At 36.0% G+C, this 22,249-nt stretch overlaps 1 protein-coding gene across 2 annotated transcripts in view; it reads right to left on the bottom strand.

The window, feature by feature from the left end:
• The window catches only part of ORC5 (origin recognition complex subunit 5), a 78,033-nt gene that overhangs the window by 35,429 nt on the left and 20,355 nt on the right, over nucleotides 1-22,249 (bottom strand). The window contains exons 7-12 of one of the 2 annotated variants that reach the window (XM_016219588.2): nucleotides 14,583-14,631; nucleotides 14,410-14,500; nucleotides 8,183-8,235; nucleotides 6,436-6,548; nucleotides 5,419-5,466; nucleotides 2,146-2,394 (exon numbers count right to left, since the gene is read on the bottom strand). In XM_016219588.2, the coding sequence (XP_016075074.2) occupies nucleotides 2,281-2,394; nucleotides 5,419-5,466; nucleotides 6,436-6,548; nucleotides 8,183-8,235; nucleotides 14,410-14,500; nucleotides 14,583-14,631 (468 nt within the window). In that variant the 3' untranslated portion in view covers nucleotides 2,146-2,280. Of the gene's footprint in view, nucleotides 1-2,145; nucleotides 2,395-5,418; nucleotides 5,467-6,435; nucleotides 6,549-8,182; nucleotides 8,236-14,409; nucleotides 14,501-14,582; nucleotides 14,632-22,249 lie in introns of those variants that run through there. The other variant, XM_016219587.2, reaches the window with a different exon arrangement.

The following is a 22,249-nucleotide window of genomic DNA, read 5'->3' as shown; positions in this document are numbered from 1 at the left end:
TTATTGACGGGTCATGATATAACTCAAAATTGCTAGAAAGTGGATTACAGAAAATTCAACCGAATGCAGCACACAAACTAGCACCTCTTCCATTTTGTCTAGGAGAGCTCCAAATAAAGATTAGCCATTCAGATTATCAGGAAAATTAAAAGATCATGTTTTACAAAAAATAGTAACCAGCAGTAAAAAAAGTCCCACTATGGCATGTAAAGTATGTTCTTCTAAGGGAAAATGTAGGGAAACACAATGTGTAAAACTTATTTAGTACCAGTGCATGTAGATACATGTTATACAACATATCACACTCAAAAAAATATTAAAAATATAAAATAAATATTAAAATACATGCAATGTTTAATTTTGACGTATGGTAATATAAATATAAGATATGACAAAATAAAGTACACTTAAGTTTATTCAGATGCATTCATTTAATATTGAAGTGCAGAAAAGTAGCCAGCCGCATTGGTGCATTCTGGATCGAAATAGCTGGTCAGCAAGGTGTTTTAACAAGGTTTGACTTATAGGTGCTGAGTAGCTTTTATTATTTTCATCATAAGAAACTTGTTTATGTGGTTTTCTTTCTTTTCTAGACAAATGTCTTGAAAACAGGAAATGTTTTATTCACCCTTTTATGCCTAGTACTTTGGATTGTTAGTTTAATGAATAGCTAAATGGATAATGAATGAATAAAATGGTATTAGAGAAAAGAAAGAAAATAGGTAAATGTTGAGATATCTAAATGGAATTAGTGTCCCTGTCCTCATTAACACTTAGAAGTAGTAAAAATTAACTTGAAGTTAGTTAAATTAGCTAAATTCCTAAAGTGTTGGGAATACGGGAGAGGATGGAGGTTTAGAATCACATTGTGTATTATGCCAAGTGAGGTAAGTCAGGCAGGAAAAGCTAAGAGCCATATGATTTCACTCATGTGTGGGATACAAAACTGAAACTCGTGGACACAAACAGCAGTGTGGTGGTTGCAAAAGGAAAGGGGTGGGGCTGGGGTGAAGAGGGTCTTAATATATGGTGATGGGAGAAGATGAGACTTTGGGTGTTGTGCACACAGAGCAATATACAGATCTTGTAACATAGAAACCCACACCTAAAACCTATACGTTCATATTAACCACTGTCACACCAATAAATTCAATAAAGTATTTAAAAAAAAACAATAAACACACACACAAAGAATCACATTGTAAAAGCTATTGATACTTTTCTGACTTTCACTTTTGTTTTTATTTTATAATTAGAAAAGATATTTCCAATTTAAAATTAAAGTGTTCTAGCAGCAATAGGGCATTTGATATTAATTTTCTTCACTGAGCTGATTTGGTTCAGTGCAAACTGGCCTCCCACCTAGAGAAAAAGGCAGTCTGAGAAATACCTCACTTGATCAACAAATAGGTCATTAGAGAGAATGAAGGCCTATAAAAACAGAAGAAAGAATCAAAAGAGGAAACCACATATAAGCGAGATCATGTGATGTTTTTCTTTCTCTGCCTGGCTTATTTCACTTAGCATAATTTTCTCCAGGTCCATCAATACTGTCCCAGAGGGTGAGATTCGTCTTCTTTACAGCTGTGTAGTATTCCATGGTGTATATATCCCAAATAAGCCAGGTAGAGAAAGAAAAACATCACATGGTCTCGCTTATATGTGGAATCTAAAGAACTTAATAAACAGATGAACAGAATAGATTCAATGACATGGAAGCATAGATCAGACTGAAGAATGTCAGAGGGATGGAGGAGGGCGGGTGGGTGGAGAGGGAGAGTGTAACCAAAGAATTTATATGCACATATGCACAACCCAAGAACACGGAAAATGGTGGGGAGAGGGACTGGGGAGGGGGATGGGACAGGGTGGAATGGGTCATTGGGGAGAAAAAGGGACATCTGTGATATTTTAAACAAACAAAAAAAAGGAAACCAAATAAAATAACTTTTCAGGAGGTAGGATATGGAATCAAAATTGGTGTCAAGAAAAAGAGAGACAGAACATAAACTTAGTTATGAATATTTATGCCAGAAAAACTAAAACTAGAAACAGTTAAAAGAAATTGTCTGTGAGGAAAGAGACTAAGGGTGAGGAGAGGAAAAAGACTGTTACTTTTCCACATAAACTAAGTGGCAAGTAATCTGATACGATACCATAATTATTTATTGAATTAAAAAGTAAAATCTTTAAAAAAATCAACGTCAACTGAAGATACACAGGGACAAAGAATTACACAATTAAAGACATATAATAGCTTAAAAACAACTGTTATGATAATTATTCATGTGGTTTGCTCTTTAAAGTCTGATGGCTGATTAAACTGAGAGCTTCATGAGGGCAGAGGCAATGGCTATTTTGTTCTCCACTATATCCGTAGCATCTAGCAGAGTGCTTGGCATAAAGTAAGCATAAAATCACGATTTCAGGGAGAGAGGGGAAAAAAATATAAAGAAACTAGTAAGTATACACAGGGAGCTTTCAGTTAAGTTCAGACTTTAAAACAACATGAATGAAAGACAAAAGAGGCTACTACCATAAAAGTCAGTCAAAACTATAGAGCTCATCTAGAACTAGAGACATCATCATGATGTCTTTGCTCAGACAGTTCCCTCTCTCAACAATGTCCTTTTCCTAGATTTGTACAAATCCACTTATTCCACAAGGATGTTCTAAAATGCCAGCTCTTTCACAGTCCTCAATCATCACTCATATGTATTTCCCTCCCCAATTTTCTTAAATGATTTTCTGTCTAAAAGATAAAATTATTAGCTTTTTGTTCATTCTTTAATTTTCTTCATTCACTCATTAAATTTATTCATTTCTTAAATAACGTCCATCAAATACCACCAAGTGCTGAGATACAGAGGTGAACAGATGGGCTTCCTTCCCTTAAGGAACTAGTAAGGATATTTCTCGCAATTTGTCCTCAATTGACTTTTCTCTGAAATTCACCATCCACTACGGCCAATTACATTTTATTAATCTTTTATATACCATACACTTCCTCACATCTGCTTCTTGGCTTAACTCACTTCCTCAATTAGAATGTCTTCCTCTCCCATTACTGCATATCCAACCCTCACCATTCCTGAGTGCCCACTCAAATGCAAGCCCTACCACAAATCCCTCCCTGACCACTCCAGCTATAATTATTCTCTCCTACCAATCCTTTATGATCCAAAGCAGCCACAAGTTTAAGAGAGAGGGTATAAAATCAACAATCTGCCTATGGTGGAAAGCCTAATCAAAGACGTCTCAGTGAAAGGACATACTAGAAAAATCTTCCTATCCCAAGCAAATGAATTTGTTAAGAAAAATTTCCTTCCAAACTCTGGTGCTGTGTAAAGGGAAGAAAAAAGTCTTCCCTGAGAATTTTAACTAGAAAGTAGGGCTAACAATGAAGTGGGAGCAAAATTCACACTCCTTGTGGTCTGAAATGAAAATCCTCAGAGAACTGAATTTCAAATGATCCCAGGTTACTGGTGTTCCTAAGTGCCTGCACAGAAATAAATGTAAAACCTTTCTAAAGGAACACACCTGAGGTCTCAAAAATTCTAAAGATTAAGTTGAGTCAACACTTAAAAGTAACAGAATGTTCAATGAACAAGAAATAAATGCAAGAGTCAGCAAAAATAGAAAATGTGAAATTAGACCAACAAGGACTTCTAATACTTGAATATAAGATACAGAATATAAAATAGGTATTTTTAAAAATATATATCTTTATTGATTTCAGAGAGAGGAAGGGAGAGGGAGAGAGAGAAACATCAGTGACGAGAGTCATTGATCAGCAGCTTCCTGCACGCCCCCAACTGGGGATCGAGCCCGCAACCTGGGCATGTGCCTTGACCGGGAATTGAATTTTAACTAGAGTTAAAATAAATAAAAGTGTTAAGAGTTAAAATAAAGTATAAAAATGAACAAACTTGAAATTAACCAATAAATCTTCTAAAAATTACAAATAAGATTACTGAAATTACATAGTTGATATAAATACACAAAGACAACAGAACAGACAAAGCCGAAGAGAAAAATCTCAACACAGAACTAAAGAAATTACCCAGAATAGAGCATAGAGACCAAAGGGAATGAAGAATGAGAATGACTTGAACAAGGGCAGAGTGAGAAGACCTGTGTGTCTACTCAGTATCTCAGGAAGACATGGTACAGAGAATGGGGGAGAGGCAATATTTGAAAAGTTAATGACCGAGAATTTAGAAGAACTAAATAAAGACATCATTATTCAAATTCAGAAAGCAACTAATTCTAAGTAAAAAGAAATTGAATCCCAGACACACCACAGTGAAGCTGTAAAAACACTAAAGGAAAAGGAGAAAGTAACTTAAAGCAGCTGGAGAAAACACAGATATAGAATTAAAACAACAACAACAAAAAGGTTTTTTAGCAGAAGCAATAAAGCCAGAAGACAGAAAAAAACACACAGTCTTCAAAGTCCTAAGAAAACACTATCAATTTAGAAGTATTCACTATGTAAAACTGCCAGATTCTACAGTGCAAAGTTTATAGTTCAAACTTCTCCATCTTCTGCCAAGAGAAGCAGCAGTGGTTTAGATGTAAAAAGTGGAACAAAAATGCTCCTTTTGCCCCACACCTCCACCTTCAAAGGTACTCATGCCTCCAATTCCTAAGCTCTTCCAGATTCCTCAGATCAAATCAGCTTGCATCAGGGTTTAGGTTTCAGTCTCTCTGGTCTGCTTAGTCACTTGTGTATCTATCTACTATGCAATTCCATATTTTGTGGATCTCTTATCTGTTTAATCCTTTGTTTGTTTACCTTTTTCTTTCCCCTCCCCTCCCCTCCCTTCCCCTTCCCTTTTTCCCTTTCTTTCTCTCTCTCTTTTTTAAATCCTCACCTGAGGATATTTTTTCCATTGCTTTTTCAGAGACAGTGGAAGGGAGAGAGAGAGAGAGAAACATTGATGTGAGAGAGACACATCGATTCGTTGCCTCCCGCACGCACCAGGCGAGCCTGCAACTGAGGTATGTGCCCTTTGCTGGAATTGAACCCTGGACCCTTCAGTCCAAAGGCTGATGCTCTAAACACGGAACCAAACTGGCTAGGGCCTTTTTCATTTCTTCAATGTCATTTTTGTGCGTGTTTCAAAGGGGAAAAGAAGAAAATCTCCTGTGTTTAATTAAAAATTCATGGGTGATCTTTCTCATCTATTAATTCACTAAAAAAACTTGTCAATTTTTATCTCTAGTATCAGCTCCCTTGAATGTGCCTTCAATCACTTCAACATAACAAAATACTAGTACAATATTATAACAGTACCATAGCAATACAAATAACTTCTTATATCCAAATGACTAATAAAAGCATAAATTTATCCATTTCCCATAGTATCCTAAATTCATGAGTTTTTCCCATTAGAGAAATTAAAATGTAAATACCTTTTCATGTTTCTTTAGAAAATTGGTTTTCTTGATTTTCCCATGATGCTGCAATTAAAGAAAATAATTTTTAAGATTAAAATAAAGATAGTACTCCACAAAAACAAAACAGAATTTGTTTAAAACATGGCACAGACAATACTAATTTATGTATCTTAGGTTTTTACTTTATTCTACTTATCACCTAAAATATCACCTTAAAATATCAACATATTTTAGTCTGATTTGACTTAGATTTTGATTGTACAGATTACTTTGGTATATAAAGAAACAGCTTTTAGAATAAAACAGTGACACTTCCTAAAAAAAAAATATTATATTGTTTCATTACAGCATATTTATTTTTATAAAAACAAAAATTCTCAAGATAATGGGTTTTTATTTATCCCTTATGACAGGCTGCCAATTCATATTTAAAAATCTTGATAGAGAACATTTAGTTAAGCACTTGGGATTCAATAATAGAAAAAAATATTAATATGGTCCTTGTCCTCATGCAACAAAAGACTGGTAGGAGACACAGGCAAAAAAATAAATAAAAGTTTATTACAAATACATTTATTTTTTTCAAATACATTTAATAATAAATAAAATTGCATATTATTTTTTTCAAAAAGAAAACAATTCTAAAATGGAATTTATTCAGCTAGTGTATATGCAGAAGAGGCTCCTGAATGTTCTAGATAATGATATGTATAAGTGCACGACACTACAGAAGCTTTAGAACAATAAAGTTAGCAACCTTAAAATTATTCCCATCACTCATACTTTAAACAAAACCTTATGCACTTTTAAAATCTAGAATTATTACCTATAAAGTATACCTGAACTCTTCCATGAAACTATTTTTCCCATTCAGGTTATGATCTTAAATTAAAGCCTTTAGAGGATAAGTACTAAATACATATTTAGCGATCTCTTATTCCAATCTCTACCCCTTAGAAATTTACAGGTATTGAGAAATTTCAAACTATTCATGGGATCTTTAAAAATAAATTGAAAAGAAATAATTATTACCTTAAGGAAGAACCTCTTGTCAGTTCTTGATGGATTATATGAAGCAAGATATGCAGCAATTAGAATAAACTTAGAGTAATACGGAAGTTCCACGTGAGTATACGCTGAGAGACCTACACAACGAAAAACTTTTATGAAGGTATTGAACAGGCTACCTTTAGATTTTAAGTATCTCTTATCTTTTCTCACTTATCTTCTGACTTCCATACAGCATTAGCTAGTCAAAATGACCTACTCCTTGAGCTTAAAGTGCTGTGACAATGATGGTGGTGGTAGTGAACATTATTACTGATATGCTTTGCTCATTCTATTATTTTTGTTTGGCTCCTCCTATTCTGAAGTCTAAATCCTATCCAGCCTGCCCTTTAAAGCCACACTCTCCATTAAACCTTTCCTGATGCTCCTCTACCACACCAAAATAGGAAAATCTGTCTCTACTATGAATTTTCACTTTATTATTTTCACTTATGGCCCACATAACTTTACACCTATAATTATTATATTGAACAGTTAATTATACTGAAATTAAATTTCTTTTTTTCCCCTACAGTTTTTATTTTAAGTTTCTTTATCTTTATTGTTGAGAATATTACCGATGTCCCCTTTTTATCCCCACTGATCCCCTCCACCCCACATCCATCCTACCCCCAGGCTTTCCCCATACCAATGCCTGTGCCCATGGGTTATGCTTATAAACATGCAAGTTCTTTGATTAATCTCTCCCCACCCACACACCCCCGTTACACCTATAATTATATTGAACAGTTAATTATACTGAAATTAAATTTCTTACCAAGCTATACTGTTCACTGAAGAAGCTATATCTAATTTTTTTTTTTGTATCCCTACAGTGCCTTTCATAAAGGGAATGATTGAATGAATGGATAAATAAAACAACTGGGTCACTCAAGCAGCACTGATTTTTATAAGGGAAGATGAAGTCTGGTATTTACTGAAAATATAGTACATGTCAGACACTATTCTAGGTGTTTTACTTAAGCATCTCTGAACCTCTGGTGTAACTTAAAGCTAGATGTTCTTCCCATTTTAGATGAGGACACCGAGCTGGGCTCAAGATCACAGTTAGGGAGTAGTGCACACCAATTACTGCAGATTTTCTAACTCTAGCATCTATTTCCTTCCATTAAAACACACAACTAAAAATCACTTGTATAGCATCTGGAGCAGTGAGAAACCAAAATAGACAAAACAGAATCTCAGCACCACTTCATTTCATACCAGTTCCCCTGATCTATTTTTTAAATAAGACTATTTTAGATACTCGCTTATTTTTTCTTAAGTAAAAGCTGTTCTATTGGGATAAATCCAAAGTAGTAGTTTTTTTAAAGAAAACAAAAGCACAAAGCTTTTAAAACATAATAAACTGAAATGTATCCTACAAACTGGGTTAACATAAAGTTGAATTTTATTCCATAAAACTCATGACATACATACTGAAATGAAAATATGTAATGTACTTGTTTTAACAAAAGCATTTAACAAAATATAAACTACTTGATTTTTGCATGATATAATCCAACACTCAGAAAACTGGTATACAAACTTTACTTCCTCATATTAAATTGGAATTTCACTTAAAGGAAAATCAATTAAAATATCATTATAGCTTATAAAGTAAATTTACTTTTATAACACTACTAATGTTATCTGTAGAATTAACTTTAGTATCTTGATTACTAGTAATAAAATAGGGTCTCTGGTAACTGTCTCAATACTTCCTTGATACCTTCCATTTGTCCTGGATCTATGTCATCTTTCTGTAGCTTTTCCCACTGTGAACTGAAAAAAAATAGAAAGGCAATAATGGGTTGAAAATATACTAAATCAATATACCATACTTAAACAGAGTCCTAGAAAAACTGAAATTTACTTTATTTACAAAATAGATTCAATTTCCCTCTAAACAAGACAATGTACACATGAAATATACATTTGTACCTCTACAAAAATCATACAGTGTATATTAGAACAACATAAACTTAGATATCAATAGTCAGATGTTAATTTTTTTAAAAATCTCATCCTCTGATCATAATTGTAAAGCTATCAAAAAGTACCAACAAATATTACCTGTTACTCAGTAAAACTCCCAATGTTCCAGTTACTATATTAGATACAACTGTTATACACTATTTCTAAACTCAGTAATGATCACTTAAAATAAGCATCACTGTATCAGAAAACTGAGGCCCCACAAGTTAAGCCACCCAAGGATATCCAGCCAGTCAGTACTAGAGCTAAGAACTGAATTCCTTGTAGATGCCTGCAGAATTCATGCTATTTCCACTGCCCCACTGTGACCTTACCTGCAATGAGAACTATTAAACAGCCCCAAATATTATTAAGACTATGAAGTGATAATATGTCAAATCAAATTCATAAGGAAACACACCATAGTGTAGTGAAAAGATTGCCCTGGGAGACTGAAGTTTTAGCTGTATGACCTTAAATAAATCAATAACCTTCTCATCAAAAACTAAGGAAATTAGCGCTGGCCAGTGTGGCTCAGTTGGGTGGAGCATTGTCCCGTACACTGAAAGGTCCTTGGTTCGATCCCCAGTTGGGGTGCATGTGGGAGACAACCAATCGATGTCTCTTCCCAATCTCTCCCTCTCCCCTCCTCTCTCTCCAAAATCAATTTTAAAAAGCATGTCCTCTGGTGAGGATTAATAACCAAGGCAATTAGATGCAATGATCTGTAAGGACCCTCTCCAACTCTAAAAGTCTCTTACAGGGCTCTTAAAACGCTAATTTAAAAGTAAATGCCAGGTCAGAAAAATTAAATATACTAAGTCAAACTATTTTTTCAAATCTGCAAGCATAGCTGAAAATTCTGGGGATATATCAAGTGGGAAATAGGCAAAATAGTAAACGATATAAGAGCAAACCTAGTCTAACAAGCTGACTTTCAAAACAGGTCATTTCTTCTACCTTACAGTTGATAGTGCTTCACAGATTTAGAAGGCATTTTCACATTTCTTTCAGACAATTTAAATTGATGATTTTCTTATATAGTAATTACACATTTAATGTTGTTATTTAAATTCTCAAAGGACAGCCAGGGAAAAACTGACCACCTTTAATGGAAAGAGAGGAAAATAACACATTTACTGAATTTCTAATATGAACCCAGCTCTTAATATATCCCATTTAATCCTCATAAACTTATGAGATTATCATTTCTTTTCTTTTATAAACGGTAAAACGGAGAGTCGGAGTGGTTAACCAGGTTGCAAAGCTTCTAAGTGGTGGAACTAGGGTTTCAACTGAGAGCTGACTAAAAAGTTAATCCATATTCTAAATAAATATGAACTATTAATTTCCAGCGGTGAACCAGAGTCACAGTACTTGTATTAATTGACATTGAATAGGCTAGAATTTTAAGATAAACTAGGAACCAGGTTGGAGTCTTTTTTCATAATTGTCCAAACTGCTTATAAAAGTTATATAAAACCAACATACATTAAAAAAACAACAGAAAAAAAACAGTTTGTTGAGCCAGGATCTAGCCTTCTCTGACTTTACTGTGCTTATCCCAAGCATTTAATCTCAATTAGGAAATATGAAATATGTGGTTATTATTATTTTTTTAATTTAGTAAAACTTATTTTACATGGGTAAAGGGGTAAGGATATTGGGGGAGGGAAGAATGGGAGTCATTTAACTTGAAGCAATTTGAACACTTTCAAATGGGTCAGTAGATATCACCAGTCTTAGACTGCCATTTCTCTACTATATACTACTGGAAAGTCTCACTGGTCCTTTATGCCACACTGTGAGAAAAGGGGGGACTAAGGGTATTATATATAATATGACTAGAAAGGTAACCAGTTGGAATAAAAATGCAAAGTATCCTAACTTTTTTTCCCCCCAAAAAGACAATGACCACATAAAGAATTTCAGCAAATTAACATGACAAAGTTAATAAAACATATATACTTCATATCAACAAATACAAATGGGTGTAATTCACCCAACAGAGAAAAAGGTTTTCAGAATGCTTCAGTGAGGCAGGTCAGATTAGCAATGCTTATTTTTTTGCTCTATACTTTTCTGTGAAAGAAACATATTACAAATTATATATTAATTGCAAAGGGAAGTAGATACCTTTGCAGATATAAAGATACATATGTATATATTTGAATATTTTTGAAAAAAGATAGAGGATAGACCAGAAATTCTATGTGGTTAGGAAAACAGTGAAAGGGATGGATGTGAGACTTTTTGAATATACTTTTTAAAATATATAGTTTTAACCTGAATTCTTTGGCACCCTTCTCTTACAACAATCAATGAGTATTTTACTCCTTTGCCCTTTCTCTCTCCCTCCCCTTTTGCATTTTTTAACTTTGTCACTGTGCTATTCCTATCCAGTCAGAACATGTAATATATATAGTATTCTTTCAACCTTTGTTCCCATATTTCAGTTTTCAGCTAAAATTAAATTAGTGCTCATCAAAAATCCTTTCGGTAGTTTCCCCAATCATCTCTGTTGCACCAATGTTGTCACTAGTAGACTCTTTAGAGGGGGTTTATGAGCATAGTGTTCTGAGTTCTTACTTGTTTAAAACTGTTTTTCTATAGCCCTGATACTTGAATGATAGATTGGCTGGATATAAAATTCTTTGCCTTACACTTCCTCTCTCCTTGAGTTTCTTGAAAATGTTGCTCCATTTGTTATCTTTATTACAGATTCACTTTCCTTTGTACGTGACCTATCTTTCTGCCTGGAGGCTCAGAGACAGTATTTTTCTTTAATGTTTATTTTTAAAGTGAAAAGTATAAGGAAGTCTCTGCAGTAGGCTAAAAAAACAGTGCCTAAAGATGTCCATGCTCCAATCCCTGGAACCTGTGAATGTTACTTTATGTGGTAAAAGGACTTTTGAGGATCCTGAGATGGGGCTGCTATTCTGGATTATCTGAGTAGCCCAATGTAATCACAGGATTCTTCTAAGAAAAAGATAGGAGGTCAGAGAGAAGAGAAAATGATCTGTTGCTAGCTTTGAAGACAGAGGAAGAAACACAAGCCAAGGAATGCAGGTAACCACTATATGCTGGAAAAAGCAAAGAAACAGGTTTTCCCCAAAAGCTTCCAGAATGAATGAGCCCTATGTACCCATTTTAGACTTCTGATATCCAGAAAGGTAAGATAATTAATGTGCCTTGTTTTAAGATACTAATTTGTAGTAATTTAATTTGTTATAGGGTAACAAACTAGGACAGTATCAGAACTGAATATTGTGGGTCAAGTGGAGACAAATCCTTTAATATGCAAAGCCAGGTCTTCTTTTACTTCTGCAACATTTTAGATTTTTTTTTTTTTTAAATCCTCACCCAAGGATATTTTTTCCGTTGCTTTTCAGAGAGTGAAAGGGGGGGGGAGAGAGAGAAAGAGATATCGATGAGACAGAGACACATTGATTGGTTGCCTTCAGCACACGGGATAGAGCCTGCAACGGAGGTATATGCCCTTGATTGGAATTGAACCCGGGACCCTTCAGTCCTCAGGCTGACACTAACCACTGAGCCTAACCAGCTAGGGAACAGATCTTAATTTATATCCATTGTTTTCTTTCTTCAAGAACTCTAATTATATATATATTGAATCCTCTTTGCCCATCACATTTTATTACATTCTACTTGATTATTTTTATCTTCGTTTAGTTTTGTCCTCTTGTTTTTCATTCCTTTCCTCAATATCCTTTATTATATTCTCAGCTGAATCTACTCTTCCAAAGAAATCTTAAAATTTCATTTTCATTTCTAAGGTAACTACTTTTGCTTGAATTCTATTCCTGTTTGGTTAATTTTTGTTTCCCAAACACTTCTTCTTTGGCCATTTATTCTGAGTTGAATTTCTAATTTAAGGTATCTTTTTGTATCTGAAAATGCTGGTTTAAAATTTTTACATCAGGTTGGAATATTGTGTTATACCTTCCTCTGCTTTATTTTGGGGGGAAAGGGGCAATTTCATCAGCTAAATTATTTTTATTCACATAATCTGCTTCTTCTTATAACCTTTTCATGGCTTTTCTATTTTGTTTTCTCTTCACTTTGAAATGCCCAAACAGATGATTCTGTGAATGCAGGTGTGAGTGTTTTAGATGACTTAGTACATTTCTTAATTCTAAAGTGCCTTTTTCTTTAAGACTAATAAAGTTCAGCCCTCGCCGGTTAGCGGCTAGAGCGTAGACTGAAGGATCCCGGGCACGTTATCTTGGTTGCAGGCTGGATCCCCAGCCCCAGTCGGGGCTAGTGCGGGAGGCAGCCAATCGATATTTCTCTCTCTCCATCCCCCTTTCTCTCTCTCTGAAAAGCAATGGAAAAAATATCCAAGGGTGAGGATTAAAGAAGAAAAAAAAAAAGACTAATCAAGTGCAGTTTCTTTATTATAGTTATAGTGCCAATTTAACTGGGAGGAACTGGCTTCTCTTCTGAGTTTGTCATTACCTTCTTGTTTGACAGAGGTGGGGATAGGAATTGTGGAGGGTGTTATCCTTAATTTCTACCCTTTGCCTCTGTCTTCACTACCAAGCTACCAGAATAAGCCATGTCTTTCCAATTCACCTCCCTGTTTCCCCTCAGACACATACTTTCCCAGGACTGCCATGCTAATTTTTGTCCTATGCAGTCTTAAGATACTTCCTTTTGATTCTCCAGTAGCCAGCACTCTAATCCTTAGGGTCTCAGACCTGTCCTCAGTATTTTCCTAGTCAGGGTTAGGCTTTGTTTCTGGAGTGATTTCATCTGTATTTCACCACTACTAGTCAATCTTAACCCATGCCCTCACTGTCCTCTCCTCTTTTCCATGCAGTCTTTGATTAACTTTTCACTTCAGCCTGAGCTCCAGAGCTGGCTCCGCTGACTTGTTATTTCACTATTTACATATAAATTGAAGTCAGTAGTCAACTCTATAGACTCCTAGTTATGCTGCAGTAAAGGGTTATAGGTGGTTTTATTTGCTGTTCTTATGGATCCTGTGGAAAGAACTGGATTTAGGTGGCCATAATTATCCTATAAAGAAACAAAGTCCTTTCATTCATTGTTATATAAGAATCATCTGAAGGAACAGCCAATTTTTTCTACCTTTAAAAGAGCAGATCACAAGCTTTTCTATTCTGTGACTTTCCAAACCTCTCATCAATAATTTTTTATTACTAAAAAGAAGAATAGTATCTTTGTAATGTTCATACTTATTCAGAAACTATTAAATTTTAAGTAAATTTTAACTATTAAGCGTTCACCAGCTAATTAAATTAGAAGCAAAGTTAGTAAAGCAGCTTAGAGAATAAGGAATTTATGAGAGAAAAATAATAAAATTGACTAGAAAGGGAGAAAAGCAGACAGCACTGATGTTTTTAAATTTCCTTTATTGCTTTGTAACCTAGGCTTAATCTAACACCATAAAGCACTTTATTATTCACAAATAATTTTTACATATTTTATTTAATCTTCTAAGGACTGTTACAGGAGGAAGCTGGGGACTGGCATTTTTAAGGTGACTTCTCAGACCCTGTAAGGCAGAAAATGGCTGAGCTGGAAATCAAAACCATGTTCTTCCCACTGTACTATGTGCCACCATGTCTCCTAAAGTTTCATTACTATGAAATTCTAATAAAAGACACATGTAGACTTATGACTTGATTTACATATTCCTTTAATAATCAAATTTTCATGATACCATTCAAATATCTCACATAAATATATTTTTAAAAGTTAAAACTGATTTTCCTGTAGCTATCCAGATTTTTTACGTTTTTCAACCATTAGATATATACCTTATTTGAAACTGTGTAACATACAATTAAAAATTGTCTGTCCTTCCCAAAACAACAAGAAGTAATTCAGACCTCCAGAGTTTTTTCCCAGTGTGAAGAAGGTAAAGGAAAACTTGTATACTTTAGTATATATTCCAAATAAAGATATAAGTATACATACTAAATAAAAAATTACCTTGATATTTCCCTGAGATAAACAGTCTGCATAGCTTTCTTCAAATGAGGTTCAATATTTCTCCAGAGTTTGCGAGTATCACGTTCACTTGCTACCTCAAAGGGGAAAAAAATTTCAATAATTTAGAGCTTACAATTTTTTTTTAAAGTTAATAAATAAAATTACATAGTTACCTTCTCCTTTAACCACAGGTTCACAATATTTAGGAAAATTAAGTACTGCCTGTAAACAAACAAAAAACGTAGTTATCTACCACAATTAGAAATTATTTTTCAGGTAAAATTTTTATTACTATTCAAGTAATCTTATTTTGATTTAATTGCTAAAGTAAAATGTTATTATAGCTTATTACTACAATAATAAAACAGCAAATATCAATAATGGTAGTAAAATAATATGTAAAATACTCCTTAATTGGCCAAATCCTGCCTAATGTAGTAGCCCCTAGATATAAAGTAATACAATAAAGCACAATTACAAATTATGACATAGGTCATAATTACATCACAAAGGACCATAAAACACAGATGAAATACCCCCAGCATAAAGAATTAACCTTTTGCTTTCCAAGGTCTGATCATTCTCATAAATTAAACATCACCCAGTGCAGTACAACTCAAACAACTTCAACTGGGAGCACTGCCTGAGATTGTTATAAATCCAAGTTCTTAGCACCATCCCAGGCATACTTGATCAAAATCCTGAGGATGAAACCCAGGAATCTATGTTTTAACAATCTCACTAGGAATTCTATGTATTCTAAAGTCTGAGAAGCACTAATTAATCATAATTACTTAGTTGTTTTCCATGAATTCTACTGAAAGGTAGTTTAAGCAAATTGAGAACATGTAGTTGTCCAAACACAGTCTCTATATTTAAGTACACCTATAAAAGCTAGTCCTTACTAAAAAGTGGAATTTTAAAAACAAAATATTTGTCAAATACAAAATACTTTTCATAATTTTGGCTATTAACATTCAAATATGCTCTCCAATGTTATGCCCATTTGTCCTATACTAATCCTCAAATATAAGCAAATTCCCACTTAATTGTATTGGGGTTATTTACAATGAAATCTAAATTCAAGCCCACTGGTATTTTAAACTGCCCTCCCAACTACCCAAAGAATGAAAATATAAAGGGTACTAATAAAAATCACAAAAATAATTCAAAAGCCCAAGCAGAAATAATTTTTAGATGATTTTTTTATAAGTTGTAACATTTTTGCTGGCAGAGGGTCTTGCCTTCAATTTGTAAAAAACACTGTACATTCTCCCATATATTTCCCATTATTCCTTACCATTTAAGTGTATAATTTACTCTTAACTAGTCTCATTAATGTAATTGGGGGAGGGGGAGGATAGGCATAACTTTATTAAGAAATGACCAAGTGCTCAGGGAATACTAGTACTCATAATAGTAACAAAAGGAGCATAATCATCAAGAGCTAATTATAGCCATCTGTTATCTCATTCCTGACACTTGAACTTTCATTATACCCATTTGTCAGTTGAAGGAACAGAAGCAAAATATAATTTGCCTACAGGCACAGATCCCATTGCCTGAATTTATGATTGTGGATCTGTGAGATGTTGTGGGAATTTACTTCTAAACCAATAAGGATGCCATGTTATCAAAGCCTTATTCAGGTGAGACAGAAAATACAGACATCCCTAGTTTTATTGCACTTCACAGGTGTTGTGTTTTTTTACAAACTGAAGGCAAGACCCTCTGCCAGCAAAAATGTTACAACTTCCTTTATTGCGATATTTGCTTTACTGCAATACTTAATTGCGGTGATCTAGAAACCAACCTGCATTATCTCCAAGGTATACCTGTATTTCGCTTATATAGCAAAGAAAAACTTGCATTACTTTAAGAAGCAAAACAATCTATGATGAATACTGAGTAGGTTGTCACAAGATAGGAGAGGCAATTTGGGAGCTTTTCCAATTCCCCCTTAGTGAGATTTTCAGAAAGCCCTCACTATTGTATTTGAAATGATTTATTAGAAAATAATCTGATACATGTACATTGTAATAAGCAGAATTGTAAGATACACCCCAAGACTCCTGGCCCCAAGTGTACACACATCTTCTCCGTTATTCAATCAAACACTAATTTAGGCACTGCTATGAAGGAATTTTGTAGATGGAATTGAGGTCCCTAAAACCATACTATTTATGGGAGAGTTAAAATAAGGAGATGATCAGGTAAGTCTGACCTAATCACATGAGCCCTTTAAAAGCAAAGTTTCTCTGAATTCAAAATGCCCTTGCTGGCTGGTAGATGGAGAGGGCCATGTGGCAAAGGATGTGGGTGATCTCTAGGAGGCCTGAGAGAGACTGCTGGCTGAGAGCTAACAGGGGAACTTCAGACTTCATTGTTACAACTAAGAGGAACTCAATTCTGTCAACAATCTGAATGAGCTTGGAAGTGGTTTTTCCCCAGATCCTCGGGACGAGAATGCAGTTCAGCCAAAACTTTAATTTTAGCCTTTTGATATCCTGAGCAGAGAAGCCAGCAACACAGTACCTGGATTTCTGACCTACAGAACTTTGAGCTAATAATGTGTTTTTGCCCTAGCCAGTTTGCTCAGTGGTTAGTGCGCCGGTTCTCAGACTGAAAGGTACTGGGTTTGATTCTGGCCAAGGATACATACCTCAGTTGCAGGCTTGATCCCTGACCCCAATGTGGGGGAGTGCAGGAGACAACCAATTGATGTGTGTGTGTCTGTCCGTCTGTCTATCTCTCTCTCTCTCTTTCTTTCTCCCTCTCTCTCTCTCTCCCCCTTCCATTCTCTCTGAAAAGCAATGGAAAAAATATCCTTGGAGAAGATTAAAAAATAAATTAATTAAATCATAATAATAAATGTGTTTTAAGCCACTAAATCTGTGGTAATTTATTTTGCAGCAATAGAAAATTAATATATACAATGAAGTATAAATATAAAAACATATTCCATGACCAAGTAAAAGTAATTTCTAAACTGCCTTGCCTTTCTTAGAATACCTACATTTTATTTCAAAACATTAGGAGGACAAAAATCAGAACTGAGAACTTTTACATTAACATTAATTTATAGAAATTTTCATCAAGCAATGAGGCCTTACTATGTGCCAGGTATTACTATTCTAAGTGTTCTATATGCATTAACTTATTTAATTCTCCAAATAATGCCATTAAGTAGACATTATTATTATCCCCATTTTATAGAGAAGTTAAATTATGCTTTAAATCTCTGATTTCCATTTCTTTGATCAGCCTGAGAAAACTCGCCTTTTTTAAGGAATCCATGATTAGATGAGAACCACCTTGATATTGCTGTCTTAATCCCAAAGCCAGAATGATATGAAAAAAACAGAGGAGGAAACAAGGTGGCAGCATAGGTAACAGCATAGGTTACCGCATAGGCGGTAACACCGCCTCCCGCAAACACATCAAAATTACAACTAAAATACAGAACCACCATCACTCAGAACCTCCTGAAATATAGCTGAACAGAAGTCCTACAACCAGGGAACTGAAGAAGAACCGAGACCGGTAGGAGGGGCAGAGACGTGGGAAATCCGGACTGAATCAAGGAGACTCCGCCGCGGACCCACACCCGGTGCTGCAGTTTAAACCCGGGAGGGATATCTCAGCGGCGGATGTTTCCCAGAGAGGTGAGGGGTCCCAGCCCCACATCAGTCCCCCAGCCCAGGGCTAGAGGGCCGGGAAGAGAAATCCCCACAACTTCCAGCTGTGGAAACCAGGGGGGGACTGTCGTTGAGGGTCCTGGAGGGTGTGGGAGTCCCAGGCTTTCCTATTAAAGGTCCCACGCATGGACTCACTCAGACACACTCCGTATTGAGCCCCAGCGCCGGGCAGCAGCTTGAAAGGAACCTGGGACACTTGGGGAGGAACTAAGCTGCCTGAGATTGGGGCAAGAGGTGGAGGGGCAGCTTTCTCCAAGGCAGAAGAGCTGGCAGAGGCCATTGCTCCTTTCATGAGCCCTCCTCCCACAGAGCCCGAAGGCAGGCGCCATATTTGAATCTCCAGCACATGACTCACACCTTTCACCCTGACCCGGTGATTCCCGGAGGCCCCACCCCTCCCTACCTGCAAGCTCATCCTGGCCATTTCCAGTGGCTTTTCTATGCAAGTGGCCTCTCGAGCCTCACGCTTAGGATTTTCCTAAAATCTCTAAAACATGCAGCAGCTGGCCTCAGCATACATCTTGATAAGCGGCCCCAGGCCTGGCACTAGTGGCAGCCTGCATTGGTTCATAGCTTGGCCTCTCCTGGGCTCCTCCAAGCCCAGCACAAGTAGCAGCCAACTACGGATTGCTGTGTAGCTCATGCTGGGGGGCCCTGGGCAAGGCACTGGCAGAGGCTGACTTTGCAACTCCCGGGAGGCCCCAGAGACAGTGCACCTGGTGGTCAGACTCCACCACGCTGGATTACAACCCTACCACATCCACAAGTGACACACTCAAAGCCCCACTAAAGTAAATCCTGCTCCACAGGGGTGTCTCCAGCACAGCAGCTCTTTGGCTGTAGTTGCAGCTGGTCCTCACGGCCCATTGGCTGGGGGCTCAATTCCTCCCAGTAACGCCCAACAGCAACCAAGGTTCAACTACAACAGGACTGGGCACTCAGCCCACACAGGGGAGCACCTACAAGGCCCAGCTCAGGTGACTGGGGAGGCTGATCCACTGGACCCTACAGGACACCTACTACACAAAGCCACTCTACAAATTCCAGGAGACATAGCAGCTCTACCTAATACATACAAATACCTGGAAGCAGCCAAAATGTGGAGGCAAAGAAACATGTCACAAAAGAAAGAACAGAAGAAATCTCTAGAAGAGGAACTAAATGAAATAGATCCAAGCAAGCTAACAGATAGAGTTCAGAATTTTGTTTATAAGGATGTTTAAGCTGACTATTAGGGAAATAAGAGAAAATCGATAACATAATAAAGTAGCAATTTGAAATGAAGGGTACACAAACTGAAATGAAGAATAATTTACAGGGAATCAACAGTAGAGTAGAGGACGCTGAGAAGCAAATCAGCAATTTGAAACAAGAGGAAACAAAAAACACCCAACTAGAAGAGCAAACAAAAAAAAGAATCCAGAAATATGAAGATAGTATTAGGAGCCTCTGGGACAACTTCAAGAGGCCCAACATTCACATTATTGGGAACCAGAAGGGGAAGAAAGAGACCAAGAAATTGAAAACCTATTTGAAGGAATGACAGAAAACTTCCCCTACCTGGGGAAAGAAACAGACTTACAAGTCAAGGAAGTACAGATGGTCCCCAACAAGAGGAACCGAAAGAGGCCCATAGCAAGACACATATAATTAAAATGCCAAAGGTTAAAGACAAAGAGAGACTCTTCAAAGCAGCAAGAGAAAAGCAGTTAGTTACCTACAAGGGAGCACCCATATGACTGTCAGCTGATTTCTCAACAGAAACCTTGCAGGCCAGAGGGAGTGGCAAGAACTATTCAAAGTGATGAAAAACATGGAACTACAACCAAGATTGCTCTACCCAGAAAAGCTATCATTTGGAATTGAAGGTCAGATAAGGAGCTTCACAGATAAGAAAAAGCTAAAGGAGTTCATCGCCACCAGACCAGCACTACAGGAAAAGTTGAAGGGTCTTCTTTAAGAAGAAGCTAATGAACAAAAGAATCTGACAAACTAAATAGATCCAGAGACATTGGCACATGCAACAGACAGTCATATCTCAGAGGAAAGAGGGAAGGGGGGTGGAGGGTGGGAAGAGATTAACCAAAGAAGTTATATGCATATATGCATAACCCATAGACACAGTTAATAACGGGGTGAAGGCCTGAGGAGGGGGTGGGAACGAAGTGGAGGGGGTCAATTGGTGGAGGGAAATGGGACACCTGTAATACTCTCAACAATAAATTAAAAAAAAAAAAAAAAATTAATTGAACTAATAATGGTAAGAGGTTTACAACAGTACCCAGCACACAGTAAACACTCAATAAAGGCCGGGTCTGCCTGGCTGGGTGTGGCTCAGCAGTTGAGCATCAATGTACAACCCAGGAGATCACAGTTCGATTCCAGGTAGAGGCACATGCCCAGGCTGTGGGCTCGATCCCCAGTTGGGGGTATGCAGGAGGTAGCTGATCAATAACAACTCTCTCTTCAATGATGTTTCTCCCTCTCGCTCCCTCTCCCTTCCTCTCTCTGAAATCAATAAAGATAAATTTTAAAAAAATAAAAATAAAATAAAATAAAGGCTAGATCTTATTTAAGAGGCAGTATAGTATAATGCTTGTGAACATATGCTATGGAGCCAGACACTATGATTCTTAATTCACAAAATTTTATAATCTTTCATTTAGTCTTCAGGGACCATTTTTTCCTACCAAACAATCACATGGTAAATAAGCAAAAATAACTAATATGTACAGAAACACATTAGTGTATACTGTCTTTATGAATCCACTGGTAGATGAAGGACAGATTTACAACCATTTCAGAACAATCTCTTCCTCATCAAAAAATATTGTTTAAAAAAACATGAAAGAATTTCAGATCTGAGAATGTCATGATACCTTTTGAAGTAGTCAGAGATTACCTTGGTTGGTCAGTTCATGTGAGATAACTAAGTTATGAGTGAGGCATCAGAAGTCTATCTGTACTTTAAAAAGCTTCTCTGTGCCAGCTCCTTCAGTCCTGCTGCCTAGTACCCACTTCTCCCGCTCTTCTAACATCCAGGGGCCCATCTAACTAGCCCCACGCTCAAAAATGAAATCAAAACCCCAGGAAATGGTGGGTCTTGGCTATAAAAAGCAGCTATATTATTTTATTAAAATAATTCACCAAATATCAATGATCCTCTCAGAAATTATTTGTATTTTAAAATACTTAGTCAAATGACTGTGCAATCAGTAATGTCACCTAACATCTTTATAGATTTTGTTTATATGCACTTTAATACAGAGCATCTCATTTTACATTCATAGAAACCACCTGAGGTATGAATTCTTAGTTCCACTTCAGAAATGAGGAAACTAAAGTACAGAAAATGAAGTATCATACCCAACATAACACAGCTGGTAAGCAGTAAGCTAAGGTGTTTTAATATTAAGTCCTCTGCTCAGTCTACCATATATACTTCAATTATTTGGCACCCTCTTCTTTGTCACTATGTCACTAGCCACCACCACTGGCCACAAGGCCAAACAAATCAACAACAACAACAAAAAAACAGGCACCAGAAACTTGGAACTGCACTCTAAAAGGCTGCTAAGCTCTAGCTAAACCATTTTATTGAATAATTTCTAAGAAAATTATATTTGGGGATAAAAAGTTTGAAATACAATAATTTTAATATGTGACATGTTTTAAAAAATATGCAAAACTAAAATTTAGAAAACAAATTATTCTGTGGTTGGCATTTATAGGAGTATTAAAATAACTTCTTCAACTGAACTTTTTAAAAATTATAACTACTATTTTTTAGGAATAACATGGAATGTCAGAGAAGACAAACCTAAATGAATACTCAAAGTAGTACTTTTATTTTTCTTGTCTTGAGCTACCTACAGAGCTAGCCTCCAAAATATAATACTTAAAGAAATACCAATGCTTAAAGCAAATTTAAAAGCACACACATATAAAAGATGACTGAAAGGAATCTTTGGCAGGTGATTTATTAAACTGTCAAGAAATATGCCACTTGCAAACTTTGAAACAAATAACATCCATTTGAAAGAAAAAAAGGAAAATAAATCTGTATTCTACGTTCTACATATGGAGGAAATAAGAACACCATGTTATTTTCTTCTCCAATGCTTAAATACCATTTTTTATAT

The sequence above is a fragment of the Miniopterus natalensis genome, chromosome 10, assembly GCF_054644295.1.
Source record: "Miniopterus natalensis isolate mMinNat1 chromosome 10, mMinNat1.hap1, whole genome shotgun sequence".
NCBI lineage: Eukaryota > Metazoa > Chordata > Mammalia > Chiroptera > Miniopteridae > Miniopterus > Miniopterus natalensis.
This window is presented reverse-complemented; position numbering and strand designations above follow the sequence as displayed.